The 23,864-nt window shown below is 43.7% G+C and overlaps 1 protein-coding gene across 4 annotated transcripts in view; it reads left to right on the forward strand.

Moving 5' to 3' along the window:
• LOC121872153 (Down syndrome cell adhesion molecule-like protein Dscam2) overlaps nt 1-17,463 on the forward strand; it is an 87,303-nt gene extending 69,840 nt beyond the window's left edge. Inside the window, exons 5-33 of one of the 4 annotated variants that reach the window (XM_042374829.1) lie at nt 168-261; nt 547-691; nt 1,130-1,281; nt 2,867-3,005; nt 3,205-3,335; nt 3,707-3,885; nt 4,081-4,185; nt 4,606-4,726; nt 5,150-5,326; nt 7,713-7,854; nt 8,084-8,232; nt 8,490-8,597; nt 8,908-9,084; nt 9,288-9,473; nt 9,700-9,840; nt 10,206-10,364; nt 10,524-10,673; nt 11,061-11,278; nt 11,507-11,771; nt 11,967-12,149; nt 12,274-12,459; nt 12,679-12,785; nt 12,978-13,167; nt 13,424-13,589; nt 13,882-14,064; nt 14,515-14,678; nt 15,027-15,206; nt 15,622-15,868; nt 16,584-17,463. In XM_042374829.1, the coding sequence (XP_042230763.1) occupies nt 168-261; nt 547-691; nt 1,130-1,281; nt 2,867-3,005; nt 3,205-3,335; nt 3,707-3,885; nt 4,081-4,185; nt 4,606-4,726; nt 5,150-5,326; nt 7,713-7,854; nt 8,084-8,232; nt 8,490-8,597; nt 8,908-9,084; nt 9,288-9,473; nt 9,700-9,840; nt 10,206-10,364; nt 10,524-10,673; nt 11,061-11,278; nt 11,507-11,771; nt 11,967-12,149; nt 12,274-12,459; nt 12,679-12,785; nt 12,978-13,167; nt 13,424-13,589; nt 13,882-14,064; nt 14,515-14,678; nt 15,027-15,206; nt 15,622-15,868; nt 16,584-16,968 (4,929 nt within the window). In that variant the 3' untranslated portion in view covers nt 16,969-17,463. Of the gene's footprint in view, nt 1-167; nt 262-546; nt 692-1,129; nt 1,282-2,866; nt 3,006-3,204; nt 3,336-3,706; nt 3,886-4,080; nt 4,186-4,605; nt 4,727-5,149; nt 5,327-7,712; nt 7,855-8,083; nt 8,233-8,489; nt 8,598-8,907; nt 9,085-9,287; nt 9,474-9,699; nt 9,841-10,205; nt 10,365-10,523; nt 10,674-11,060; nt 11,279-11,506; nt 11,772-11,966; nt 12,150-12,273; nt 12,460-12,678; nt 12,786-12,977; nt 13,168-13,423; nt 13,590-13,881; nt 14,065-14,514; nt 14,679-15,026; nt 15,207-15,621; nt 15,878-16,583 lie in introns of all 4 variants that reach the window. The other 3 variants (XM_042374831.1, XM_042374830.1, XM_042374832.1) reach the window with 3 other exon arrangements.
• Nucleotides 17,464-23,864: the final 6,401 nt, after the last annotated feature.

Here is a 23,864-nt window from a genome sequence, read left to right on the forward strand (position 1 = left end):
AAAGTCATTTGTCACTCTAGTTCAATTATCTCCTAGTTAACATGTCTCTCTCTCTCTCAGTAACACTAGACGTTTCAAGTGCAGGTATGAAACCCCCCAATTAACCTTTACATTAACAGGGGCCTTGGAGAGTGGTAACTAATACACATATAACCAACTTGTCCCAGGTGTACCGGCGGGGAGGTGCTTCAGTGGAGGTGAGGATCAGCGGCCTCAAGCGACCCTCCAGGGACTTGGGGCTCAACCCTTACGTTCGACCAGGTAAACTACACTCGCTTATATACCCACGTTAAGTAAACTCAAAGGGAGTCATGTAAGTAAACCAAGTATGTAAACCCAACTTAAGTTAGGTAGATTAACACTCCTGAGTTGATTTAATTAACATAAGAATAGAAACCACTCAGAATTACATTAGTAAATTTATAGTCGCTCCCTCACCACTACATATCTCCCTCTCTTTCTCTCGTAAGTCCACAGCCTCTCACCACCTACTTACTATCACATCCACAATGTTTCCTCACCATCCATTCTCTCTCACACAAGCAGAGTCGGCGCCTCAGCTGCGGTACACGCCCATCGAGCAGACAGTGTCCCCGGGGTCACCTGTATCCCTCAAGTGCTCGGCTATGGGAGCACCTGAACCTGTGATCACCTGGACTCGCGATCACCAGCCTCTCTTACCCTCCCACAGGTAGGTTCATCAGGTCAACTACCTCTCCTCTTCACCCTCAAGTAGGTTACCAGGACGTCACGCTCTTCTCCTCCTCCCCCTACAGTTAGGTCATCACCCTCTCCTCCTCGCCTTCAGGTTAGTGGGCAGATCATCCCTAATACGTCCCATACTCGCAGCTGTATGTCTATATGTCTCGTCAGCATCCCCATGTCTCTCATTGATATATGCTTATTTCTCATCATTACCTCCGCGTATCTCTCCCCCATTTATCATTCAAATCTCCTCTTCTCTCCTCAATACCCTTTTGTCTCCCACTATTACCTGCCAGTTTCTCATATCATTATCTCTCCCTCTATCTCAAAAATACCTCCCCTATCATTTTTACCTCTCTTATCTCATCAACACACCTCTATCTCATCACCATCTCCCCGCGTCTCATCATTATCTCCCCAACAGGACGAGTGTGGGGAGCTTCAGGACAGCTCTGGGGGAGGTGGTGAGCCAAGTGAACCTGAGCTCGGTGACGGGGCGGGAGGGCGGCCTCTACACCTGCACCGCCTCCAACACCCACGGCTCCCTTGCCCACTCCGCCAGGCTCAATGTCTACGGTAAACACCACCTCCTGTAGTCTATCGTAACTTAACTCTTGTAGTCTATCGTAACTTAACTCTTGTATTATACTTGCTATTCGCCTGTTGTATTCTACGGTAAACTCATCTATTCTATTTTAGTCACTTGTAACTTATTGTATTTATCAACAGTAATTCAATCATTTTACCGAACAATAAATCACTCAGGTAATTCATTACATTATTATGAGGTAACTTACTGTATTCTCCCTTCGGTAACGTCAACGTATTATTTTACAGTAAATATTTTCAGGGGAACGTTAACCATGGTGTAGTGTTTAGCATACTTGACTTTTAAATAAGGGGACTTGGGTTCGATTCCCGGGCAGGATGGAATTTTGAACACATTCCCTAGCGCTATTTTACCTTAGTCTTCCCGTGAGCATTAAAGAGTTGTGTTCCGAGGCAAAGGTTAACCAGTGTGGTTAGCGTATTGTCCGGTCTTCACAGTTTCCCTCTTGACACTCAATTACACAGCTTGTTAACTCAGTATGTGGTTCATTTGTTGGTGACAGCATCTACACAACCCTGACACTAGATATACACCTCACTAACTCAGGGTGAGATAGTAAAGACAATAACGGTATGGAAATATGTGTAATAGTACTGAGTGTGAGCCTTTGTTGCTGGTCTCCTTCAAACACATAAACAACATCCACTAACAGCATCACCATTCCTTCCATACTCACACTCCCTTAACCACACACTGAGTACTTACTTTTATATCGCATTGGTGGAGAAGAATGTTGTTTTGTTTACTATATCAACCCCCAAAAAGAGAGAGAGAGAGAGAGAGAGAGAGAGAGAGAGAGAGAGAGAGAGAGAGAGAGAACGCGTCCCATCAGTTTTCCTTTGTGTGGTAACTGTGAGGTGATAAGGCCGCGTTCCTCCTCATATTTTGACCTGGACTAACGAGGATATTCACTCAGCGACCAAACTGGCCTGGCTGTGTCATATCTCCCCCCCCTCTCTCTCTCTCTCTCTCTCTCTTATAGCAGTAACAGAACGCATTTTTTTCAGTTTAAAGATCGTGTAATTTGCCGCCATAGTTTTTTTTTTCGGGTTTTCGGGTTTACAGGAAGACTTGAGTTCCGAGTTTACAGTACTGTGCGTCTCACTACGGCCTGATGTCTGACCCTGGCATCAGCGACAGTCATGTGCTAACGAGAGCCATCAGTGGAAGTGGCTAATACCCACCACCGAGAGCGAAATCAATACGCTTCATCAACTGTGTGAAAAAGAACTTACGTATAAAGTATGGCTACAATGCGCCCTTTGAAATTTTAGCTAACGTGTGGGATATTATTTTTCAACACGCAGACGAATAGACAGATGAACAGACGGACTCACAGCAGCACCATAACTGTATACCGAAACTTTACAGGCAGGAGGATTAATGAGATTATTTAAATGACATCGTTTCAGCGCTCTACAGGTGTCCATTATTACACTACCTTCCTACAATCCTCCACGTTTTCTCTAATCCACTTTTCTCTCCCTCAATTATCCACTTTTATCTCCTCTCCCACAACACAACCGTCCCTGACCCTCACCACTCTCGCAGGTCCCCCCTTCGTGAGAGCCATGGGCAACGTGACGGCAGTGTCTGGGGAGGACGTGCAGCTGTGGTGTCCTGCAGGAGGCTACCCCACCCCCACCATCACCTGGAGGAGAGACGGGCAGATCCTCCCCACCTCCCTCGGGTGAGTTCTCGAGTCTCTTTTGTTTTTGGCAAGTTTGTGCAGTATAGACTTTATATGTTACAGTGTTTGTGCTAGATATGAATAATGCAGAGTTTGTGTTGCAGGCGGTGTTGCAAGGAAGGAATGTTGTTTATTATATTGCAGATAAGAGAGTTGAAGTGTTTGTATTACAGGAAAAGTTACAGTGTTTGTGTTACAGGCAGGAGGTGGCGTTGAACGGGACCCTGGTGGTCAGGGAAGCTGACCATGATGACGTCGGCCGCTACACCTGTGTGGTCTCCGGCAGGCAGGGCCAAACCGCCTCCTCCCACACCTTCCTCCACGTTCTCAGTACGTTCTAATACATTCATACTGTCTTATCTCTTCCACCTTCACGTTCTTATACCCTTATAATCAGTTTTAGAGCATCCAAACTTACACTCATCTTACATTTTCTTAAAACAAAAAATAAACCACTGACCATACCTACTACCTAGTCCAACCTAACCTAACCTAACCATACCTAGTCCAACCTGACCTAAACATCAGAATAGGAACTCGTTAAGGACAAGATAGGTTAGGTTAGGTTGTGGCCTCCTCATGCTGGACACTTTAATATCCTGTCACCCGTTCCAGCATTGCTTAGTCAAATATCTAAGTTAACCATCACCATCCATTATTTTTAATCCATTTATCTACGACACCTTTCGTGTCCACCACAGAGCCGCCTAAGATCGAGCCGTTCACGTTCCGGAATGACCTACAGGAGGGGGAGCGAACACAACTCACTTGTATGATCAACTCAGGTGACCTACCCATCACCCTCAACTGGCTCAAGGACGGCAGACACCTCCAGCACGACCCAGGGATCGATGTCAAACAGACCAGCGACTACTCGAGGGTGAGGAGAGACGCTTAGAGTGAAACAGATAATGAGGTGTTCGGGATAATGATTGTCTTTGATGATAATTGTGTTGTAGTGCGTCATAATTATGTAATGAATCTATAGAAGCTTAAATGTGAGGACGTGTGCGTGTGTGTGTGTGTGTGTGTGTGTGTTTATACAGAGTCACTAAGGTGCGTCTTGGTCCACCAGGTGCTGTTGTTCAAGAAGCTGAGGGAACACCACTCTGGCACCTACACCTGTGAGGCCGCTAATGCCGCCGCCACCGCCAACCACACCGCAACTGTCAGGGTCAAGGTAGGTCACAGATGTCAAGGTCAACAAAGATCAATAGGCAGGGTTGGGGTAGGTCATAGTGCTGCCAGGTCACGAAGGTCATGGTAGGTCATGAGCCAAGGCTAGCAACACACCTTGGAGGGATAATCAATCAAGACTACCTGTACTATACTGCAACACAGGTCAGAGACAGTGAGTATTAATTACCCAGACAGTTTTACCAATGTTTACACTGAATCATTTATAAGGTTCTCTAATTCCCTCCCAAGTTTTAAGTTAAAGCAACAATTCTTATACCGTGACTATACAAAATATCCCAAAATAGGTATTAGTAATTATGGCCATTGATAAATACACCTGAGTTTGGGTCAGAGAATGGATAATATATACAGGTAAATTACGAATAACAATGTCAAGACTCACATATGTGTATACCGGCAGGTGTCGCCCAGGTGGGTAGTGGAGCCAGGAAGCGCAACTGCCTTGGTGGGACACACGGTGGTACTCGACTGTAGTGCCCGCGGCTACCCCCAACCTGACCTCACCTGGATGAAAGCACCAGGTAATACTCCCTCCCCCCACCCCTGGCATAACATTACCCCCACCCCTGGCATAACATTACCCCCCCACCACCCCATAAATCTACAGGTAATAACCCAACCACCTATCATTATGTCACAAGGTTAACACCCTCCCTCCAGTCATAAAGGCCACCAAGTAACACTGACCTGACAGTCAAAGTGGGTGTCATTGTAGGGTGAGTACACGTCTTCCCTTCATCTGCCCTCACATTATTCCTCATGCCATATTTTATATTATGAGGGAAGCGATGTGTCGTGTTTTGCAGGAGTCACTTAACTTTTGTGTGTTGCAGGGAAGCCAAGCAAGTGATGTGTGGGGTAAGGTATTTATATTATGTGTTGCAGGAGAAACAGTAAAGTGTTGTATGTTGCAGGAGAGTCAGTAAAGTGTTTGTATGTTGCAGGTGACACAGCGCAGGACTTCCAGGCGGTGGTGCTGGACGGGGTAAGAGCTTCCCAGGCACCGAATGGGTCCTTGGTGCTGCCTTCTGTGACCACCACCAGCGCTGGATGGTTCCTCTGTCGCGCTGCTAACACCGTCGGTAAACCCATCTCCAAGGTCGTCCAGCTCACAGTCCATGGTAAGAGATTGTACCGGGTTAGGGAGAGTCACACCAAGTCACAAGAAACTGTGAGAATCAACGTCAGGCCAGAAATTAATCTCTTGGGAGTCTTAGGTCACGAGCGATTGTCAGAGTCGAAATGGAAGCCAAAGGAAATATTCGAGTGATCAGCGTACCTTGTGACTATGATAGATAAAGCGAGGATATGAGTTTGTTATGACTGATTCAGCATAATTAGAAGAGGTTAGATTAAATTCCGTGAAGTTAGGTTAGGTTGATTTAGATTAAGTTTCGTGAAGTTAGGTTAAGAGACACTAATTTTAAAGTCAATTTACTCAATCGTTCACGTAATAACCCAATCCTCACGAGCTTTCCCCTAGCTGTGCCTCACTCCATAAACAGAGACTTAAGCAACACATACCTAGTCTTGCTATGATAAATTCCCATAAAGTGTTAACAAAATACCTTCACCAACACTCATACTCCAGAAAATATATATGCCTTTGAAACCCCCAACATGTAAATAAGGAGAATACGTAATTTAGTTTACCCTCAAATGACACTTGTAAGGAAAACGTAAATACAGAAAACGTAAATCCCGAGACGAATGGGATACTAATTTTATTTATTTTCTTTCGGGAATCAAGTAACATAAAAAATATATACACATAAACCACGGACGGACAGATATAAGGACAGAACGGACAGTTATAGGACAGAACGGGTGAAAGGACAGTCATAATAACAGAACGGACGGACACTCGCTAAGATACACGGACTCCAAACGTACACTCATAAAGACAAATAGACGAACGGACACACGTAAAAACACACGGACGAACGGACACTCAAAGACACACGGACGGATAGCCACAGAGACGACTGAAGAGACAGACAAACAGAACTAACACTACATTTTTTTTTACCTACACGTTCAGTTGTACCTGAGGTGTGACGTGTTACTATTCCTTGAGGAGCTGTAAACTCACTCACCAGGAAATAAAAGAAACAACATTAAGATAACTTTCCTTCGCCCTTGTCTATACCTGTAATAGTGTTTACTTTTAATACCTATGAGTTACTATGACTTAATTCACCTGAGTATGATGAATTTGTCTGTTACTTAAGATATTTTAAGTGAAAACGATAACTTAACCCTTTGAGTAATATGGTTTAGTCTATTGATTCAGATAACACTTTGAGTACGATGACTTAAGCCCTTGAGTACGATGACTTAAGCCCTTGAGTATGATGACTTAAGCCCTTGAGTACGATGACTTAAGCCCTTGAGTACGATGACTTAAGCCCTTGAGTACGATGACTTAAGCCCTTGAGTACGATGACTTAACCCCTTGAGTAAGATAACTTGAACCCCTGATACGACTCTAAATCTTACAGAACAAGCACAAGTAGAGTCAATGTTGTTATCAAGTTGATACTAATGTGTAAATAATGGTACTTGTATGTCAGATGAAGTGCTTACCTTGTTCCTGGGTAGGTTGAGAAAGCCTCGACGTCACACTGACCTCACACTTCATACCTCCATCGTTTGTATTATCCACTTGACAAAACACTCCCGTAGGTGTCTATAGACCAGTTATTAACGTAATGGTTAATAAGTGTTACTGTATATCGTCCAGCGAATCACTTTCCATCATAAATACACCGTCACTTTATCACCGTCAAGAAATGTGAGTAAGTAATCAGCTACACTCACACTTCAGTTACCAACTCAATACCGATGACTGAAGTGATTGAACAGGTGAGGCGGTGACCTGACTGACCCTTGAAATATTGACACTTACGCTGATAGTTGGTTAGCTGTGGACACACTAAGCCTATGCCGCCACGACCTTATTATTGATTGAATTATAAAGACTAAACATAAAATTACTCATTATTTTTTCACCAATCCGTTTATTAAATTTGAAGTAACTATTAAATTATATTATGTTCAGCTACGTTAAAAGGACATACGAAGGTTATAGTGTACATTACGGTTTTATATAGTTATCATCCATCAGCAACGTGTATGGTGTCCTGCCACTTGAAGCTACTAACTAGACATTTTCCATTATTTAACTTGAAAAAACAACGACAATTTGTCCTCGAAAAACTCAATCACTATATAATAAAACTGTCCTAATGTTTTTGAGATATTTATATTATTTGTTCTTATTAAAATACTGGAATATGAACGTGTTTTTAGAGTTTGTAAAGCTAGTGACAAGTGTCGTAGTGCCATTATATATTCCTGTTATTATTATTATTATTATTATTATTATTAGCTTTTTCTATTTATGTCCTCCCGTCTGTCAGTTGTCCTTTCATGACCGCCTCTCATTCCTATATCTTCTCGCTTGTCTCTAGTGTATCTTCCCGTCTAACATCTATCTCGTGACAGCCCCGGCTCGTGTGGTGACGGAGGGTGGACGGGTGACGGGCCATGCGGGACAGACAGTAACAGTCGACTGTGAGGCGACAGGTGACGACCCTCTCACCATCACCTGGCAGCGTCACCATGCACCCGTCTCACCAAGTCACAGGTAACTTAATCACTTAATCAGGTAACTTAATCAATTATAAAATAAAATCCTATAATATCAATATTCTCCTTTGGATATTCCATTGATATTACTGTATATATTGATATTCCCATAATGATACTGATATTACATTGACCTAGTTGTAGTGTTATTGATATAGTCACGTTGATATTGATCTTGTTAATGTTGTTGGTATTATTATTGATGTATTTTTTCTCCATTTATGCAGGACATCGGTGCGTGAGAGTGGTGGTGGCGGGTCTGTTCGTGCCGTGCTGGAGATAGGGATAGTGACAGCTTCAGACGCCGGGCAGTATACCTGTCGAGCTGCCAACCCACACGGGGAGCACTCACAGGTGTTCAACATCGCTGTCATAGGTGAGTTTCAGGTGTTAATTACTCAGTTTGATTTGGATAATGAAATCTAACCTAACCTAAGATTAAGAGGTCCATCACAGGGTAGGTAAGTGAGGCGAGATACATGGAATGGATTACACAGCCAATGCCTTCTTTTACAGCTCATTAACCTGTAACCACCTGCTACATATATGTATCTATAAACACGTATTACTATAGGTTGTAATCACAAGAGGTAAACAATAACACAGACCTTTCATCGCCTCCTCCTCCCTCAGAGCCGCCAACAGCTCCTGCAGGTGTGGTGGTGTCCGAGGTGGGGAGTCGCTCTGCACGTGTCACCTGGACCCTCCCTCAACCAGCAGCTGTTACCATACAGTATAGAGGTAAACAACACGACCATTCTGAATATGAAGAAGAATAAGAATAATAGTTCTTAACATATCAATGAAATTATATAATAATTCTGCTTGACTGAAATTATGAACCAAATATTGCAGTTTATCAACGATACCAAAGAAAACTGAGCCAATTTACAGAAACACGAACGTTATATGCAAACTAACAACACCTTAAACCAACTTAATAAATGTCAAGATCATTTTCCAGTTCATAATGATGCAAAAAATTAACTTGGGTTATTTTTCTTCTTTCCGTCACAAATGGGTTCTCTCCCTCCCTTGCCCCTGACTGCAGCAGAGGGAGAGTCGTGGGCAACTCATGGGCGTAACGTCAGTGTGGGTCAGTGGGCGTCGTGGCACGTGTTGACAGGACTCACACCCTATCACTCCTACGCCCTCAGACTGATGGCTCATAATGACTTAGGCGTGTCTCAGCCCTCCAGCGTGCAGGTCTTCACTACTACCGAGGAAGGTAAGTTGTCTGCATCCCTCCATGATGAGTAGAGGCTTCAGAGAGAGAGAGAGAGAGAATATAATAAATCAATCTGAAACATTCTGAATTTGGACTCTTCAGCACTTGACCATCTTCCTGGGATATCATATAGCCGTAGATGTTATATATGTCATCAACAACCTAAATAACACAGTATGTAACGTGTGTGTGTGTGTTGACAGCACCGACAGGAGCGCCTCGGGACGTGCGTGTAGCTGCAGGAAGTCCTCGTTCTCTCTTGGTGACTTGGCGTGCCCCTGATCCACACCTCACTCACGGTCCTCTCAGGGGCTACACCATCGCTCTTCGTCGTCAGAACCTCCAGGGCCACCTCACCTACATCACCAGAGCCGTTGCAACGCCATTAGGTAAGAGATTAAGGGGTTATATTATCTTCTTTGTCTTCATTTCTTCCAGTCACCTTAAATAACAGCTTCAAGTGACAGGTAAAACCTTATGGTACTTTTTCATCATGGTACAAGTTATGGCTTAGTCTCATATCATCTTACGTATACAATTTACTGCTGTATCCTGAGTTGAAAATGGCCTCTGTCCTGATAGATACAATTATCCATGAGCCACTCTCTGACGCAGGTGACCCGGAATCTGTAGAGCAGTACGAGGTTCGAGGCCTGACTCCGGCGTCTCTCTACGAGGTGGCGGTGAGGGCGTTCACGAGGGCGGGACCTGGACCTCTGTCATCACCCAGGATAGTTGACTCTACCAGCCACGACGGTGAGTAGGAGAAGGGGAGGGAAGGGAGGGAAACAGGAAGGAGAGGAAAGGGAGGGAAGGAGAGAAGGGGGAAGGGGCAAGGGGAAGGGTAAGGAAGGTGGGAAGGGGTAAGGGTAAGGAAGGAAGGGAAAGAGGAAAGGTTAGTACTGTCGATACCTCTTTAGTGCCCACAGAGACACTTGGACTCTGATAAAAATTACTGTGAAATAAAAAGTTATGTAAGAGGTCATATATATTTATATAACGAAGATGATGTGTCCCTTTACCCTACTGGGAGTCTCTCTCTCTCTCTCTCTCTCTCTCTCTCTCTCTCTACAGTGATGATGACTCTGCACACTAACATCTCAACCCTATTCCTTCTACAGCCCCGTCGTGTCCTCCTGCGGGAGTATCATGCCGTGGGTCAGGGCGGGGCAGTGTACGGGTGTGGTGGTCTCCTCCGCCTTCACACTGTGTTCACGCCCCCGTCAGTGGCTACACCATCGTCGCTACGCCCACTAAACACACCTACCACAGTGGCAGCAGTAAGTGTGTCGTGTTAAGCACATTACTGGTAATATATTGTAGTGAATTTTGATCTCTATCTAGTATCTATTTTCCTGTCTGTTTGTGTGTCTAACCTAACGTAACGTAACGTAACGTAACCTAACCTTCAGCTGAGGTCGTCTACCCTCCTCCAACAGGCAGCACGTGGGAGATAAACACAACCAACCTGGAGAAGAACCTGGACGGCCTCCCTCCAGCCACCAACATGAGTGTGAGGGTCAAGGCCTTCAACGAGGTGGGCAACAGCTCCCCCAACCACCCCGTCTTCTGCCTCACAGAGGATGATGGTAAGAACCCGTAGCACCCCTAAGAGACTGACTGACTAGCTGACTGATTAGCTGACTGGCTGATTAACTGATAGAAAATACCTGCGTAAAACAGTGGACTTGATCCAGCTTATGAACGCTTCTTAGTGACCGTTGTTGGCTCAGTGTGTGTGTTGAGGAAGCTGCGTCATAACAGAAGAATAACACAGGGACTTAACTTTAACGATATTTAAGAGTTATTTCAGGGTTGAAAATTGGCATGGAGTTAATGTCTTGGCTAGTAAACACCCTATACATGTTTCCTTTACACACACACACACACACACACACACACACACACACACACACACACACACACACACACACACACGCCACCTTATACAGTCACTACAGCATCACCATCATCAGTTCCAGGGCCTCCGAGAAGGGTGCGGGTGATAGTGACAGGCAGCACCACCCTGCTGGTGACGTGGTCGCCGCCCCAGCCACAAACAGGCACCATCCTCCACTACACCCTCTACTCCGCCAGGGACGACCAGGTGGCGGTGCGGGACGTGGTGGGTGCAGGTGGGTCAGAAGCCACCTGGAGAGAGCTGAACAACCTCACGCCGGCCTCCAGAGTCCAGGTTTGTCCCCAGAGGTCCCAAGAGATGTGCTAACTGTGAGGTCAACATTTGTTTACAGATTTAGTGTAAACACGTGACTTCAACCACATGATATTTATAAACAAACTATAAGTCAGCCATTTTGAGAGTCTTAATCTGTAAGGGACAAAAAGTGCCCAACGGAATTATGAAATCATGTATCATAAAAACTTTAAAGTCAAGACATTAAATGACTCCTTAACTCGTCAGGTGTGGGTGACAGCCACCACAGTGGCGGGTGAGGGCAGTCAGTCGCCAAGACTCATCGCGGTGCCCACACCCACACCCACACATGCGCCCATCGCTGTGGGCGGAGGACGGTCGTGGTGGGTGGGGGCAGGGTCGGGGGTGACGCTGGGGTGCAGGGGCCTGGGGTCGCCGCTCCCCACTATCTCCTGGAGGAAGGGCAGCTCCAACACCATCACCAGCAGCCAACACACCCAGCTCCTGCCAGGGGGGGACCTTCACCTCACGAGTAAGATGTCATTATTCAACACGACTAAGACGGCCTCAGTGTTGTCTTGGGATATTTTATGCTTTACTCATTGCAGTAGTTCTTACCTCATGATATTCTACTCAAACGGCGGGGCAGACATACCTCGACCTGTGTAACCCAACATTGTATCAGGACTGTATAATAACGGCGTGTTGTTGTTGGCGTGACTTACAGCTGTGAGGGAGACGACCAACTTCACGTGTTTGGTGAGGAACAGTGTGGGCGTGGACAGCCTCATGCATCAAGTGGTGGCCGTCACCACGCCCCCGCCGCCCACCCTCACCCTCGCCCACGCCACCCACCACGCCCTAAACCTCTCCATCACCCCAACTGGTGACGGAGGCGCTCCTATTCTAGGTCAGTACCGCTGTGTTAACCATTGTCACATATGGCCAACATTTTAACCATACTACATAGACTGTATCGCTTCTACAGTATAAAACACACACATTACAATACCCATTTTCCGTCTCTCCAAAAGGTTACACGGTGCATCACAGACAGCGGGCGGGGGAGTGGGTGGAGACGAGTGCTGACCCTGGGGTGAGGACGGTGATGGTGAGAGGTCTTCCCTGTGGCGCCCCTCACCACCTCTACCTCACCGCCTGGAACACTCACGGCACCAGCACCCCGAGTCCTGTCCTCCTCACTAACACACTCGGCAGTCGTGAGTACATTCCTAACACCTGGTTGTAATTGCCTGTAGTTCTCACCTGTGTGCATTATGGGCACACTATTGAAGCTTAAAACAGTCATTTCTTACTAATAACTAACAAATTAATATAACATTTTCTTGACCATCACTTATAGAAATAAAAAATACCGAAAATTAATAATAATGAAAAATCTACCAAAATGTGATATAGCTTAACTGCTTCCACAACAGCTCCTGGTAGTCCCAACCCGGCCAAATTAATGGAGGTGAACGCGACGTGTGTGACGCTCCGTCTGTATGTCTGGCCTGAGCTGGGCTGCCCCGTCACACACTGGAAGGTATACCTATCACTGTTTGTTTGTTTGTTTGTCTCTGTCTATGTGTTTATACGTCTTATTGTGTTATCGTACGACAAAATCAAGCATTTGTTGTCATTACTCTTATACGTATCGTGAAGGCTAGAGTTACCAGCCCTATGTATTTCTTGTGAAGTCTCCCCCTCGTCTGTAATCGTTTTCTCTCATCAACAGGTTGAACTTGGTAGTGAGGAGGACGAAGTGACCTGGACACCCTTGTATGCTCACGTGACCCGAGACATCACTGACCTGGGGATCTGTGACTTGACCACTACCTCCTGGCACCTCCTGCGGATCACAGCGGCATCTACTGCTGGAGACACGTCCATAGTGTACCGTGTGGCCATCGGGGGCTACAACGGAGGTTAGTATCAAAGGGTGTGGCCACCAGAGGGCGTCCTGGGGGTGAGTTATATTCTTTAGACCTTCCCTATGACTGAGTAGAAGCCTTTATGGTCACCAGGAATACTTGGAAGGACTGACAAGGTCATCTTTGTTTAGCTTGTGATGGAGACTTACAGGGTGATACATAAACAATAACAAACACCGTCAGAAAACAACAACACCCGCCTGCAGGAACACTTATACCCAAACATTACTCAGTGGAAATTCTCTTACAGGAGAGCCGCCGGTGCAGGAGGTAGTGGTGATGGGCAGCCCGGCGGTGATGACAGGGTGGCTAGACGCCCATGTGGTGGCAGGTGTTGTCAGCGCCGTCCTGCTGGCTGCTGCACTGATAATCTGCGTCTGCGTCGCCGTCAGGAGAAGAAGGTACGGTGGTTACAGGTGAGCACCTCAAGAATAGATCATTATTCCTATACTTTATTAACGAATATAAACACAAGAAAAGATTTTGTTAAGAAGTTCAACTGCATTACTTTTTATGGAGTGGTCATGACAGCGATAGTACTGTATATTACCTTAGATATAATAGGTTAGGTTAAGTTAGGTTAGGTTAGATTTGGTTAGTTAGGAGTAGCGTTATTCAAGTTTGTTCCCTCAATTTAACACCACGAACACCTTTCATTATCACCTGTTAACTATAAACACTCTTCCTTGTCCTCCACCTGTCCAACAGACCAGGTGAGAGTCTGGACAACAAGGGCGGGGGAGAGGAAGACAACGCCCGTAACTCAGAGCTCACCCGCGCCCACCTCTACTCTCCGACGCCAACCAAGAAACCCCACGGCTCCCTTGCCTCCCTCAAGACCCAGGACGACACCTCTGACCCCTACGAGATCTGCCCATACGCCACCTTCAGGTATATCTTCATCTCATACCTGTGTTATCAGTTCATATACAAATCCTCTTCGATATCATTGACTTTTATGACATCAACTAAAAATGATATCAATGAAAAATTTCCCTGTGTTATTTTTATATGTTTCTATTTTATAAAGTGGGTTTAATGTAGAAATTTAAGTGACTGCGAATTCTTCTAAGTATTCGTATGTAAAGTTTGATATTATCGATAATTACTTCGATCGTGAATGTTTGTGGTTGTTGTGATCTTCATGTTGTGGTAGAATGAGTTACGTGGTATAGGACCTTCAACCTTTTTACTCAATTTAGGGAGTTTTCGCCTCTTAGCAAATATTACCTCCATGTTACCTTCTCTATTCACATCGATCATCAGTCTCTCTCTCTCTCTCTCTCTCTCTCTCTCTCTCTCTCTCTCTCACTCTCCCTCTGAGTTTTCCTGTGGTCTTAGCGTGGGAAGCTCGGAGGGCACTTTAGAGTATGGTCTGTCTCTACACGCTATGACACCTCGGGACTGCCTCGACCAACCTGTCCACAGTGAGCGTCACACCCAGCAGTCACCAGCCTACGGTCAGCTTGGGCGTCAACGAGCTCAGTCCCACTATAAGGAAACAGGTGAGTGAAATCATTAAGCAATCGGTTAACCTGAAGATTAGATATTACAGTTTATTTGATTCGATTTTTAAAAATACTTATAGTTATCTAATCTAATTTAATCTAATCTAATCTAATTTAATTTAATCTAATCTAATCTAATCTAAGCCCCAAGGTAGCGTTAGGGTGATAAATCCTCAGGTGAAATAAAGAAGCGTACCTAATCTTCAGGTAATCCAGTTAATTTAGTGTTAACTTCACCATGTATACTTAATGTAATATAAGGCTGGAATAACATGTATACATAAGAATGATGAATAACATTATGAGGGTCGGTTCTTATCATCTACCTTCGTTAACGTTCACCAGAGATCGCCTATATAAGTAATCGTAACCGCGGTGAGTATGGAAGTAGACCCAAGTCCATGCCAGGGGGACAGCCGACACCTGCACCTCAACCAGGAGAGGCCGTAGAGCAGAGGGCGTGGCCAGAGGAGTCTCGGAAGGACTCGCGAACTCGACCTAACCGCTCCAGAAGTCGTACGAGAGGTGAGCGTCGCGTAAACAGTGAGTGATCGGGGAGTTGATTGACTTATGAGCTGGTTCATCGTGTGCTGGTTAAATAGTTTTTTTATTCATTTAACCCCCTGAGTACGATGACTTAACCCTTGAGTAAGATGGCTTAACCCTCGAGTACGATGACCTGACCTCTTGAGTACGATGACTTAACCCCTTGAGTACAATGACTTAATTTCTTGTGTAAGATGACTAGACCCCTTGAGTACAATGACTTAACCCCTTGAGTACTATGTCATATAACCCCTTGACAACGATAGCATAAGCTCCTGAATACGTCACCGCACTCAAAGGGATAAAATAAATCACATTTTGCGATTTCAATATAAAATCGGATAAAAGCAGTAAATTTACAACCCGGAGTAACTATAATTCATGTCCCCTTCAGGAGCCGAGGCTGCTAACCGTGATTCCAGCACTGAGAGTAACGACCCTTCCTCACCTGTGCAGCAGCAGCGACAGCACTATCAACACCCACAAATGCCACCACAACCGCATCACCAACAGCGTCCTCAGCAGTTAGCCTCACAGCAGATGGTAGTATCACAGCACCCACAGCAGTTGGCCTCACAGCAGCAAGTGACAGCAGGAGGACGTGTTGGGCCTCATCCACTGCCGCCTGTCCGCCATGCCAGGTAGTCCAGGTAGTGGAGGCTGAGCTATGTAGGTGGTCCCTGGCTGACGCAGCTCCCACCATACCCTTCATCCCTCCTCCTCCCCCTCCAGGTGCCGCACGATCCTTAGTTACTTACACGGGTAGTGCTTTTATCCCTCCGCCTGTTGTATTGCGATCCTCTTTTATTATTATTACTGTCGTTATTATTATTCTTGCCATCATCATCACTGTTATTATCCATATCATCATCATCATCATCTTCATCATCATCATCATCATCATCATCATCATCATCGTCATCATCAATCATCATTTCCCACATCAAGCCCACTGCTGTATGAGAGGCTGCCCACCTTCCCTCACGCCCCCGCGCCCACTAAGCAACTCTAGCTCTTTCTAATATCTAAACATCTAGTATTCAGTGTGTCATTTTTCCCTGAGTCTTTTCTTATCTCGTGGAATCTTACTTAAGCATGTTTACCCCGTGTTGTATGCCCTTTGTGTATGTAGTATTTTTTGAGTATATTTTTTTTTGCCAAACCGTAAATAATTTTAATAAAAACATTGGATCTCTTTGAATTATGGTTATTATTATTATTTTTATTATTATTATTATTATTATTATTATTATTATTATTAGTATTATTATTATTATCCTCTCCTTGTATATAGATTAATGTCATAATTTTCATATGTTAAAAAAATCTCTAATACCATTGAATTTGTGTTGACAGAGTACGAAGAGATTCCTCCTCGTCCAGCGGGGCTTCGTCTCCCCTCACACCCCCACGACCACGGACTCCACCACCCAGGCCTCTGCACCCTCCCTCGGCCTTCTCTGACTCCCGAGAACTGTCCGAGACGGAGTGCGACAGAGAGATGCTATCACAAGCTCAGGCCAGCTCCAACGCCTCACAGTTAAGAGGGAGACGAATTAATGGTAAAATAGGAAGTGATAATATGTCGGCTAATGAACTGGCTGTTTTGTTGCAACGGTATGAACAACAGCAGCAGCAGCAACAACAGGAGCAACAGCAACAGAACGCCCAACAGAAACATCAACAACAGCCAAAATTACACCGAGGGACCCAGAAAAATCCCTACAGTATAAATGTGTAGTTTTTTTTAGCCTTATTTCTGTATAAACAATTGAGAGCTGTAGAAGAAAGAAAACAAGGTTTCTATTTTTATAATGTAATAAATCAGAGGTGTTGTTTGATTACCTGTTGCTGAATGTTGAAATCTCCTTAAGTCTGTCTGTTGTCAGTGTAAATATTGTTCCCAGATGGTTATTATGATTCACTGTGTATATGTGTTTGTTGCTCAAGTCAGGTCAAGTATGGTGTGAAGGAGAGAGAGAGAGAGAGAGAGGTGGGGGGTTAAGATGATGGATTAAGCATCTCAAGACGTAAGTATTGACGTAACCTGACGTACCAACACTCGTATAGTACCTTCGTTCTATACCTTATAGCTCACAGTGTCTCAAGTTTGTGTTCATTGTATCACACAACCCTGATAAACATTGCTGTTGTTTACCTAATTACGAGTTTTTTTGGATCAAGACTGTACATACTTAGTGTAAAAGTTTATATATCACATAAAACGTACCTGTAAGACTTATTTTTTTAAATCCCTCTACAGCTTAATAGATTACAGGTGTGATTGCAATTAAATGAGGAACGACAATATCAGAAACGATATTCCCAAACAATAACAACAGGTAAAGGATAACTATTGTAATTATATTTAGTAAAAACAAATGAAAACTCTTACATGCGTTCCCTTAATAAATTCACCTCAGTAATTACACTATTATCTATACTGCACCAACCACGTTACTATCCCATCACAAATTAGTTCCTGAAAATATGTGGGCAAAACAGGAACAAAATGAATGTGTTTACTCTGCCTTAATATAAGACCGATGCTTATATATACATTTACTACAAGATGCTACATAGTGACACTCCGAAGAAAGGCGATGTAGATGATGTAGATGTATATGTTTGGTAATACAGGTGATCGTTATTCCTGTGTGCTCTCTCTTCTACAGAGATACATACATTTTGATTTTGTATTTCTCGTAAAGACAACAATAACATACCTTTAAAAGAAGCAAGACCCTGGAAGTAGTTGTAGTTGTTTATTTGTGTAAATGTCATCAGTAGTAAGGCGTTACACTTGTATGTCCTGGTCAGTACTACACTAGCCGGTCAGGAGGAGGTATGTGCCCAAGATTCTTCAGTCTACCCTATAAAAGTATTAAAGAAAACTAGTTAGCCAATCCATAGAAAATGTAAATGTGAAATAGTCTCCCATAAATGTCGACCTTTTTTAGTTATTTCTAATTCTTTAACTCGTGATGGAATTGAGAATCAGTTATTGAATATGTAATTTATAAATGACAGCTATACCTCACGTTCCCTACCACTCCTCCCTCTCCTCTCCCTACCATCCCACCAATAATAAACAAACCATATCTCCACTAACCTTATCATTTGTTTTCAGAATACCACCATCTCTACCACCATCTCTACCACCTCACCCTCCCTGCTTCCCTCTACCACCTAACCAGCCAACCATCACTACCATACCATGACCACCACCACCACCACCACCATTACAGTTCAGAGTACGAGCAATATTATGTAACAGGAAATCTTGGAAGGGTGAGGCGAGGCGAGGCAACAGAAGGGGGAAGAAGAGGAAGAAGGGGAGGAGGAGAAGGAAGGGGAGAAAGGGAAGGGGGAAGAAGAGGAGGATGAAGTGAAAGAGAAGGAAGAGGAGAAGGAGGAGGAAGAGGAGGTGGGAATGTGTAACTTAGAGGAGGTGTTGGTATTGACTCGTCACCTCTCATCTCAACTTACACTCGACACCTCATTAAGTTCACTCCAGTGTATTTGTTTTCCCCTTCATAGTAAGAGCCTCGATATTATCATTTATCTTTCCCTCGTGAAGAACTAGACGGGGAGGAGATGTTCTCTTCACGCTTAAGGGAGGATACAAAAAAACAAAACAATCGCTGTATTTCTCTATAGTTGCACTGTAAACACACACACACACACACACACACACACACACACACACACACACACACACACACACATCACTTCCTCAGTCTCTTTCCCATGTTTATTTAATAACTCTTAACATTTCTTTAATGATAATATTACCCCATGATAGTCCCATAATTTAATAGATACATTGATATATTTCCAATGTTTACACCTATCGCTACGTGACCCTTCATGACCCTCAGACCTCATAACCCTCACATCTCATAACCCTCACACCTCATAACCCTCACACCTCTCCCCACCCCTCTAACCCTCCACCTCATAACCCTCACACCTCATAACCCTCACACCTCATAACCCTCACACTCCCAGACTTTTGACATGAGATTCCAGCCTGAAAAACCAACTTCTCTCTTCCTCGATGTCAACAAGCACTGACACCGCGGCATTTAGACAGGCAAACTTTTCACCTTCCACCTGAACCTTTCAATAGAACTTGCTTGGAGAATGTCTCATTGATGAAGATAAACGATTTAGTGTTTTTCTGAAGGAATGATTAAGTTTCAGTGCTTGTTTGGCTTCTTCTCTTAATTAAACAGGTGTATATCTCTCATCACACATATATATATATATATATATATATATATATATATATATATATATATATATATATATATATATATATATATATAGATATATATATCCTTTTCCTTTCCCTCCTTCCCTACCCTCTCTGTTCACCTTTCTATTCCCTCTTCCTGCCTTCCTTCCTTCCTTCCTTCCTTCCTTCCTTCCTTCCTTCCTTCGTCCCAGAAAAAGTAAAACACAGATCTCCATAATTAATGATCAAACATAATAATATCCCTCGTACACAAGGTAAGCCCTGACAAACAAGGAGAGTTTCCTAATGAGATTATACAAAGAGCCTTCATCATCAGCAAGTTTGTTTGGGTATCCTTACGTGTGTGTGTGTGTGTGTGTGTGTGTGTGTGTGTGTGTGTGTGTGTGTGTGTGTGTGTGTGTGTGTGTGTGTCTACCATCCTCTCTCTCTTTCCACTCACCAGGAAATAATAAATCGGAAAAAAATAATCTTAGATTTTACCATATCGGGAAAAAATTATCTCCACTTAACCTTTAATGAAATATCAGAGAGAACCCCCAAACACCACACTGTGACCCCATATTGCTTAGCTTTATCCATCCCTTCGCCCACTCCTACAGCCTGGCCCTCTCCACTACCAGCTGACTCAGGAGAACACCCAGGCCTAACACAACTTTCCTTTGTTGGTTAATTTAAACTTTTTGGACCCATTTAATAGGAGCTCATTAAAGGCCCTCCTCAAGATTAACTAACTTTATAATAATGAACTGACTGAATGGCGCTTAGAGTTAGATAATTTGTTCTCTGTAGTATTTACTAGAGGATAGGGACTAGGGAGGATGTGAGGATAGGGATGGTGTGAGGATAGGGATGGTATGAGGATAGGGATGGTATGAGGGTAGGGATGGTGTGAAGATAGGGAGGGTGTGATGGTAGGGAGGGTAGGGATCATGTGAGGGTAGGGAGGATGTAGGGATAGGGACGGGGATGTGAGGGAAGGTTAGGAGGATGTGAGAGTAAGGAGGAAGGAAAAGTAGGGTAATAGGTGAGTTAAGGAAATAAGGATAGTGATGGTGGTATGGATGTAATTATGGCATAAGTTTAAGGATGATGGAGATGACTAAATGGCAAAGGATTATGGAATTACATGGATAATAATACGGTAGAAACAGTAGTATGGTCAGGAGTGCAATGGTGTAGTACTGTAGTTACCATGATTAGTGTCCTTCCTACTTAAAATAATCTCTCACTAGTTTATTAATACACTCTGGAACTTATATTGTAATTCTCTCTTACATTAATAATAAAATAAATCAATAATGGACTAAAATTTAAGTTGACTCTAAGTTACTTTCATTTTCTATGATCCGAACGTCTGCTTGTCAGTTCTCTTTTGTTTGATGGAAGGTAAACTATTCTAAATGTCTAGACAGGTAAAGTTCTAAGAAATGAATCTACGGTCACTGAATCTACTGATAGAGAATGAGGGCAGTGGAGGTAGAAGGCGAAGAAGGGGAGGACCTCACTAGTGTCGAGGTTCAAGGTATAACTCTGGACAATGGCGCTCCTCACGACACCCGAATGGTACTTTAGGTGTCCGGGAGGTGCCAGAGGGGATTTATTAGTGCCAAAGTGACTATAAGAGAATTATGGTACGGCTATAGGTAATAATGGTGGTAATGGTGACATACACACACACACCCACCTTACCACCCACCACCCACCCCACCCACCCACACATGTAAGGATACCCAAACAAACTTGCTGATGATAAAGGCTCTTTGTATAATCTCATTAGGAAACTCTCCTTGTTTGTCAGGGCTTACCTTGTGTTCGAGGGATATTATTATGTTTGATCATTAATTATGGAGATCTGTGTTTTACTTTTTCTGGGACGAAGGAAGGAAGGAAGGAAGGAAGGAAGGAAGGAAAGAAGGAAGGAAGGAAGGATGAGGGGAGGGAGGGAAAAGAAGGAGGAAGAAAAAAAGAGGGTAGGGAGGGAAGGATGAGGGAGGAAATGGAAAATGGAAGGAGGAGGGGAGGGAGGGAATGGAAGAAGAAAGAGAGAGGGAAGGAAAGAGAAAAAGAAACCAATGGATAGAATAATAATAAACTGTTTATAATTTATCTTAGAGTAAAATAAGATCCATTAAATACACACAATCATAATACCTTAATAGACAAGTATATACTGAAGCCTCCCTGTGATGTGTATAGATCCCACGACAGTATTATTTCTTGTTGAAGGTTAAGAGGCGAAGGTAAGTTTATTCGACTGGCAATACAGGAAGATAGAGAGAGAGAGAGAGAGAGTGTGTGTGTGTGTGTGTGTGTGTGTGTGTGTGTGTGTGTGTGTGTGTGTGTGTGTGTGTGTGTGTGTGTGTGTGTGTGTGTGTGTGTGTTTTAGAGGGAAAGGGGTCACAGGTGTAGAGTATTTATGGGAGCTGGGAAAGTAACACGGGGGTCGAGGGGGAAATAAATTCTCGTGTGTTTGTTAGACTGTGATTTTTTAATTGTGTTTTTTTATTTATTTATTATTGTTTTTTAATTTTTTAGTTGCTGCTGCGATTTTATTTTTGTTTTTGTTTTTATCGTCATGTTGTTATTGTTGGAGCATCTGAAGATTAACCATATTATACTAATTTAACCTGATATAACCTAACCTAACCATTCTAGGTAGCGTTCGGGGGAGGATGTGTCGTGGTGAGGGTGGGGGGGGGTGTGTGTGTAGTGAGGGTGTGTGGTGTGTGGTGAGGGTGTGTGGTGTGTGGTGAGGGTATGTGGTGTGTGGTGAGGGAAGGTTGATCATGGTGGGGTTAGTGGTAATAATGGTGATAATGGGAAGCTTTAATCCCACAAAAAACAAAATAATGTATCTTTCAACACCATCAAAACATCCATACAACACCAACACCAACACCATAACGTTACCATCAATATCTTACAACACCAATTAAAAAATATTGTTCCATCATCCTCAACACCATTTCGGAGTCTAGAGCGTCACATTAATAGGGGAAAAAAAAATCATTCACCAATTACTGACGAGAAACTTTTTAAGTGAGTTACGAAAGTTGATAATTATATGAGGCTGAGATGAAGAGTCCTGACCCAAACTTTATCGTTCTTGTTATAAGTTGTCCAGCAGAGTAACAAAAAAATATAATCACTTCCTTATGTTCCTTCACATTCCCATAAATTCACCATGACTTTCCTAAATATAATTTCCTACCTAAAATAACAATCTAAGAATCTATATCAACAGAACACTCAAACTATGGTACTAAGATGAGTTAAGATGTTGACAATATTGTATTATATAAGACTAGACCGTAAATAGATACATTATTCTTCGGACTCCACATTGGAAAAAAGTAACTTACGATTTTTTTTTTGGTAAGAATTTGGTATCTAGGTGGGAGCCAGGGGGGTCGCCAGGAGGGGTTGCCAGGGGGTGTTGCCAGAGGGGTAGCCACAGTGGGGTAGTCAGAAGGGGGTGTTGCCAGGAGGGTTAGCCAGGGGGGTGTTGTCAAGAGAGGTTGCCAGGGGGGGGTTGCCAGGTTGCCAGAGGGGGTTGTCAGGGGGGGAGATGTCAGGGGGGATGGATTATTAAGGGATGAGGGACTAAACAACACCTGATGGGAGACAGTAATGAGTTGATAGCTTGTGGTGTTAAAACTTAATAGCCTTTTGTCTTTTATGTCAAGAAGAAGTATTTTGGGTGGAGGTGAGCGAGGAATATGACCTAGGTACTAGGTACTAGGTCCGAGAGAGAGAGAGAGAGAGAGAGAGAGAGAGAGAGAGAGAGAGAGAGAGAGAGAGAGAGAGAGAGCAAAATATCACATACAGAACTCCGTGAGACAGATGCTAGGTGCCGTCTACCATAAACGTCACTTTACTGTACAAAAGCTCGCTCTACGCCACCAATTTGTTGCCTGAATTTTGTGTGTGCAGGGAACACCACAAAACTCAGGCAATAAAGGACGATAAAAATCTTCTGAAAAGGCTGTAAGCAAAATTTATTCCTCGGCTCCGTGTAATAATGATGAGAGATTTGTGCAGGTAAATATACGCAGGTAAAAATTGTGTTCAACTTTACTGTTATACTCAAACATCCATGGCGCAACATACACACACACATGGGCACACACACACACACACACACACACACACACACACACACACACACACACACCAAAAAAATTCGTATATAAGCCAGTGAAATTAATGAGTCTTCGCCGACCGCCATATTGGACAAGCTACCAAATAATTGATATAGAAATTGGATTTGGTGTTCCATTAGTAGAGAGGCAAAAAACACACTGGCCATCTCACTCTCTCTCGTACTTTCACTGTTTCACCCGATAGATTTTGGGGGCCAGAACTATGAAGGTGTG

This window comes from Homarus americanus, unplaced genomic scaffold (genome assembly GCF_018991925.1).
Source record: "Homarus americanus isolate GMGI-L3 unplaced genomic scaffold, GMGI_Hamer_2.0 scaffold22069, whole genome shotgun sequence".
In the NCBI taxonomy this organism is placed as follows: domain Eukaryota; kingdom Metazoa; phylum Arthropoda; class Malacostraca; order Decapoda; family Nephropidae; genus Homarus; species Homarus americanus.